Source organism: Colobus angolensis, unplaced genomic scaffold (assembly GCF_000951035.1).
Source record: "Colobus angolensis palliatus isolate OR3802 unplaced genomic scaffold, Cang.pa_1.0 Scaffold197, whole genome shotgun sequence".
In the NCBI taxonomy this organism is placed as follows: domain Eukaryota; kingdom Metazoa; phylum Chordata; class Mammalia; order Primates; family Cercopithecidae; genus Colobus; species Colobus angolensis.
Genome location: NW_012115121.1, coordinates 880,279 through 886,993, shown reverse-complemented (window position 1 = coordinate 886,993; position 6,715 = coordinate 880,279). Strand labels below are relative to the sequence as shown.

At 40.1% G+C, this 6,715-nt stretch overlaps 1 protein-coding gene across 1 annotated transcript; it reads left to right on the top strand.

The window, feature by feature from the left end:
• Positions 1 to 330: 330 nt before the first annotated feature.
• Positions 331 to 5,505, top strand: GHSR (growth hormone secretagogue receptor). Its single transcript, XM_011940991.1, has 2 exons — positions 331 to 1,169; positions 3,321 to 5,505. The coding sequence occupies exons 1-2, from the start codon at positions 374 to 376 to the stop codon at positions 3,623 to 3,625; spliced, it is 1,101 nt and encodes a 366-aa protein (XP_011796381.1). The 5' UTR covers positions 331 to 373; the 3' UTR covers positions 3,626 to 5,505.
• The last annotated feature ends 1,210 nt before the right edge of the window (positions 5,506 to 6,715 follow it).

Sequence of the window (6,715 nt, the reverse complement as noted above, 5' to 3'; positions counted from 1 at the left end):
ACTGGAGCGAGAACGCAAAGGCAAGGCAGGGCTGATGACAGGTATGTGTGTGGGCGCCGACTGGAGGATGTGTTGGGAGAGAGAAACTTTGGGGGAGTTGGTGGGGGAAAGGGGAGGTGCCAGAGAAAGCAGTGGGTCACTCTCTCACCCACTGACCACCAGTCTCTCTCCCTCTTCCCTGTCCCCATCTCACCTTCTCCCTCGGCGTCTGCCTCTCACCTCCCTCTCTCTCTTCTCCAAGCATCCTCCCTACGCTTCTGCACCCGCTCCTCCCTCGCACCCTCTCGTGCCTAAGCGGACCTCCTCGGGAGCCAGCTCGGTCCAGCCTCCCAGCGCAGTCACGTCCTAGAGCCTGTTCGGCTGAGCCGGCAGCATGTGGAACGCGACGGCCAGCGAAGAGCCGGGATTCAACCTCACGCTGGCCGACCTGGACTGGGATGCTTCCCCAGGCAACGACTCGCTGGGCGACGAGCTGCTGCGGCTCTTCCCCGCGCCGCTGCTGGCGGGCGTCACAGCCACCTGCGTGGCGCTCTTCGTAGTGGGCATCTCTGGCAACCTGCTCACCATGCTGGTGGTGTCGCGCTTCCGCGAGTTGCGCACCACCACCAACCTCTACCTGTCCAGCATGGCCTTCTCCGACCTGCTCATCTTCCTCTGCATGCCCCTGGACCTCGTTCGCCTCTGGCAGTACCGGCCCTGGAACTTCGGCGACCTGCTCTGCAAACTCTTCCAATTTGTCAGCGAGAGCTGCACCTACGCCACGGTGCTCACCATCACAGCGCTGAGCGTCGAGCGTTACTTCGCCATCTGCTTCCCGCTGAGGGCCAAGGTGGTGGTCACCAAGGGGCGGGTGAAGCTGGTCATCTTCGTCATCTGGGCCGTGGCCTTCTGCAGCGCCGGGCCCATCTTCGTGCTAGTCGGGGTGGAGCACGAGAATGGCACCGACCCTTGGGACACCAACGAATGCCGCCCCACCGAGTTCGCGGTGCGCTCTGGACTGCTCACGGTCATGGTGTGGGTGTCCAGCATCTTCTTCTTCCTTCCTGTCTTCTGCCTCACGGTCCTCTACAGTCTCATCGGCAGGAAGCTGTGGCGGAGGAGGCGCGGCGATGCTGTAGTGGGCGCCTCGCTCAGGGACCAGAACCACAAGCAAACCATGAAAATGCTGGGTGGGTCTCAGCGCGCGTTCAGTCTTTCTCTCGCGGATCCTCTCCTCTCCCTGTGCCTGCTCCCTTCTCTCTGAGTCTCCATCTCTATTTCCCCCTGAGTCTCTACCTCTTTCTTCGGTTTCTCTGGGCCTCTTTCTCTCTGCATGTCTCTCAATTATTCTCTCCTCTTGCTTTCCTGAGTGATGTTTTTGGTCTCTCAACCTCTCTCTCTGTCTCTGTCTCTCTCTACTCCCCCTTTACTTTGTCAGTGTCTTTCTTACCGTCTCTATCTCTTTGTGTCTCTTTCTTCCTGTCTCTCTTTTCTCTCTTTCACAGAAAAATGTCCCACATTTGTATTTCCCCAAAATAAATTTTATATCAGCCAGAAACTCCACTTTAAAATCGAGCTATCTTATAAAAGTCTGTTGTGATCTTTAAGCGTTAAAAGTGAGGACTGCCTCAAATAGAATTTGTGAATATCTAAGTTACATTAAGAAAAGCAGGGCTTGGATCAAGAAAGTGTTCAGTGGTAAATTCAACCAAAGACATGATCAATTTGGATAACCCTCTTAGAGATGATTCATTTTTCTTTCAATATTGTGATTTGTTTTCTGCCCTGCATTTTTTCAGGTAATTGCATCAATTCTGTTTACCCTGCTGCTGTTTATACAGCTTTATAAGGAAGTCAGTGACAAATCAGTGAAGTTTCATTTGTTTTTATGATAACCTGCCTCTTCAGGTAATCATAGGATAAGGTATCACTAGGATAAGGTAAGGATAAACTAGAATAAACAAAGCTCCAACAGGAGGAAAGGAGACTTTGTGGAAACCAACAGAATTCACTGCCTCTCCAAATGACCTTTCAGGAACATCTGGGTACAATGTCATAACTGGATTTGCTGAATGTTTATTGCACAAATTCAGCTTCTTTAAGTATATGTGTTTGGTACAAGGGAAGTAATAATAAATGTGTCTACATCCCAGCAAAATATTAACTCTACTTGCATTTTCAAAACCAAGGTCTGTATATTTTCTTATTTAGATATTATAGTCAAGACTTCATACTTACTGGCATATTTTAAGGCTTCTTAGAAGTCATTCCAGGATGATTTCATATTTCCAATTTTACAATTCCTGGATCCTACATATTACAGTGATAGAGTTTATTAAAGGAATGTCAAAGATCTTATTTTCTGGACCAGTGATTCTCGTGATATGACTCATAGGTTATAAATCTGCTAGTGTCCTCCAAGGGAGCCTAAGCTCTCACCTATGAGATTCACATTGTTATTGTGGCAGTAAGATTGCTACTATACAGCTTAGTTTTAAGGGTAAGTTTAATAATTTCCTCCAGTTTTATTTTCAAGCCATTAATTTCTTCATTGGTGTCTCAACACCAATATTAACTTTCTTCTTCTTTGACAATTTGAAAGAGATCACTGAAGTGTTACAAGGACTAAAAAGTTATTTATTATTTTTCCCTGATTTCTGAATTTAAAACAATCTAAACATTTAGACATCTTTAAAAATTATCTTACATAGGCAAAATGAAGACTTGGATGGATGATAATGTATATGAGTTGGTTTACTTATGTCTTACTTATATCTATTGTAGGTGGCATAGAATCATTCCGCTCAGTGATTCTTAATCCTGGCTGTATATTCTATCCTCTGTGAAACTTAAAAAAAAAGAAAAGAAAAGATAAAGCATATGCCCTGATCTCCCTCTTAGAGATTTAAATTGACTGAATCTATACTACATTCAAGGAATCTGCATTGTTTTAAAAAGTGCCCCAGGAGACTCGGATACACAGCTATGGTTGAGTACAACCACTTTACCTCATAAATGTGTGTGTTGTGTCTAACACATAAAAACTGCTGGACTATTGTGAAGAAATGGTCTAGTCAGTTGAGTCAATATGTCAACTCACTAAAAAATCACTTAGATAGTTGTTAAATAGGAATGACTGGGAAGCTCAGTACAAATTGTTGAACTGTTGGTCCAGACAGACTGAACCTTTGTTAAAATGTTGGAACGAGGAAGAGCAGAACACAATGTTTCTCTGAAGTCAATGGTCATAGACCATGAAACAAAAACAAAGTCTTAAAAATAGAATGTGATTTGCTATGACATTTCTTGAGCTGACTATCTCTCTCCCATTGTCCTTTTAGCTGTAGTGGTGTTTGCCTTCATCCTCTGCTGGCTGCCCTTCCATGTAGGGCGATATTTATTTTCCAAATCCTTTGAGCCTGGCTCCTTGGAGATTGCTCAGATCAGCCAGTACTGCAACCTCGTGTCCTTTGTCCTCTTCTACCTCAGTGCTGCCATCAACCCCATTCTGTACAACATCATGTCCAAGAAGTACCGAGTGGCAGTGTTCAGACTTCTGGGATTCGAACCCTTCTCCCAGAGAAAGCTCTCCACTCTGAAGGACGAAAGTTCTCGGGCCTGGACAGAATCTAGTATTAATACATGACCTAGCACATTGCTGAGTACCGTCACCGCTTATTATTCTAAACCAGAAGACATAGCACAGCAGAACTTGGGAGGAAGCTGAAGGTTAATTTTGGAATTAGGAACACATAGATCCGGAAACATTTTGGAGGGAAAAAAGACATCATTTGTAGGGTGCGAGCAGTTTGATTTGATTGCACACTTATCAGTGCTCTCATACACGATTTCTGCATATTCACTGCCTATGATTTTGCATTCTGCTGTGGGTGCTGGTGAGGGCTTTGCAATTCAGAGAAAGGAGGTAGAGCAGAGTGAGCAATTAGGGCAATTCTTGGTGGGTAGATACAAATTGGCTTTGCTTTTTCATAATGATCAAAATTATTTGGTTAAAAGAATGACATTACATAATGCAAATTTTAAAATGTAACTTTTAAAAAGTAGCAATTTTCATAAAGCTCTAGAGCAGTGCTGTCCAAGAGAAATATAACATGAGGCACAGAAGCGATCAATACAAAAATTATTAAAAAGAAATTTACATGCTTTTTTCACACTAAGTCTTTGAAATCTGACATGCTTTTTACACTTACAGAATCCCTCAATTTGGACACTAAGTTTTCATCGGTAATATTTGATGTATTTAGATTTCATAAAATTTACAGATAAAAAGTAGATTCAACAACCTAAGTTGTCTAAACACACTTAAAAGTTTTCCCATAACTGAAACAACTGTAACCCTTTAAACTTAAAATTAGTTATAGTTGAAAATTCAGTTCTTCAGTTGCACTAGTCACATTTCAAGTTTCCAGTAGCTTGAGGTTACCACTTGGAACAGCACAGCTCTAGAGTATATACAAAATTCACCTTATATAAAATGTTTAAAAATAAATACTCTTTCCCTAAAATGTTTTTATAGTGATGTTCACATAGCAGAATTTTAGAGTGATGAATACTAAAAATCACACTAAATGTCCTGTTCTGTATGCTCAGAAGAAAATGCATATGAAATGTGTAACATGTATTTTTAAATTAAGTTGAGTTGCATGTGTTAATATTCAGGAAATGAAACTTTATAAAACAATTATGGGTAATCACAAACTGCCTTATATGGCTTAACAACAATTTTTAAGTCAATCATAAGGCTTCAATTTGTGAATAAGGGAATAATTTGTAATGTACTCTGGCAAGCTTACAAGAAAGTTAACAAATACAGAAATTTTTCAAGTGATGAAGGCAGGCTTATGTGAAATACCAAGAATCCCCTAAATGCTACTGCTTATTGATATTAAAAACTTTCAAAAATCTTATAACCATTTATTTTAAAATGCCATGCTGTGTCCTGTCTCCCAATTAGTTTTGCTGCTTATATCCCATTGCTTACCTGATAGATATGATTACCTGGACTTCCAGATCCTCTCTTAATTGTAATTATGAATGAATAGACATCTTCAACTAAATATTGCACATTTTGTTATAAGTATATAATTTTCATTTATATTGACATTTCTTCCTATACAGTCAACTCTTTACATTCTAAAGATTTGGGTTAATATCTTTAGTATGCAAACAATAATAACTTTTCATAATCCTGTGCAATACTTAGTCATATAAGCAATTCCTTCATGAAGTTATTGGTTCACAACTATGGAATGGATGGAACCATTTAGGGAAATTCCTGCCATGACTGTTTTTTCCTTCAACAAAAAGAAAGATAATCATGATGAAATAATTGATTGATTATTTAGTATGGAAACACCCAAACACAATCATAATTAGAATTATTTCTCTAGAAAAATATTTCCGAGATTCATTCTGACACTAAAACTGCACCACCAATGTGGTCTAACTACAGAATGCTAGCAAGCTGATTATGTAGTTAATTCCTAAGAGTGTATCGATATTAAAAAAACAAAAACAAAAAACACTGACTCAATTAAGTTCATGGGATACTAATTAGGGCATTGAGCATTATTGTCCTGGAGAGGGCCCAGTAAATCCAAAAAAGGTAGTTCAGCTTCCTGAAGCCTTAGATTTTTTGTCTATAAATACATCCTGCTTGAGAGGAAACAAACAAGAAAACCTTGACCTCCATGACATAGTTGATTGCTTTGGAGGAAAACAATCCCAACTCTTAATTCATTGCTTAGCCTCCTCTCTTGTGGGTTTATGTGTAATCTTGGCCTAATTCACCTTCAGGGAGTAGTTAATGTAGTAGGGACCACCATTGTGCTTCAGTGGCATTAATCTGGAAACTCAGAGAATATGTTTGGAGGAAGAGATCTTTAATTTGTCCTCTTATACCATTGCTTTTTTATTGTTTGTAACTTCTTCATTTTATCATACTCTTTAAATCATTTAAGACTCAGGGAAAAGAGGAACTTACACTGAGGAATATTGTTTGTAAAAGTCCATCATTTCGTAAGCATTTAGTATGTGCCTGATATGTTCTAAACTCTAACAATTTATAAGCCAAGGATTTTATCCTTAAGGAGCTCGCAATCACTTGTGTGTTTTGTTGCGTTAGGCAACTGATAACTTCTTTAAACTGCGAAGTAAACATCTCTGGTTGACACTGGATCAAGGGACTGGCTGTTCATCCCATTGTGTTGCTGTGTATTTGGCTCAAAATAAATTCAAGATGGGCTGTTCCTCCAACAACTGGTCAATTTTGTAGACACAGTTAATGTGTCTGCCAGCAGTACTTACACTCAACATATTCTTCATTAATGTAGGGAAAGTAAAGTGATCTTTTTTTACTCTGTGTTTCAATTTTCCTGGTTATCGAGCAATGAGGTATTTGTCACCACAGCTTACACTGTGGCACAAAATCAAGTGTTGGATCATTTTCATTACAGGGAGTAACTGTTGCATAAGTAAGAACTTTTAAATGATAGCTTTAAATATCCATTGCCATGAGTTACTCAAAATTAGAAGTTTCACTGTAGTGAGATTTAGAAACACCTCTAGTGCCTGGACACACCTTGAAAATCATTTCATAGAAAACTTTTTATTGTGGTGCAGGTTGTTGTGTTGAGATTTTACTTGAATTTCTACTTTTTCATGCTAATAGTTTTATTAAGAATCTCATATCATTACAAGCATTCTATGACTTTTA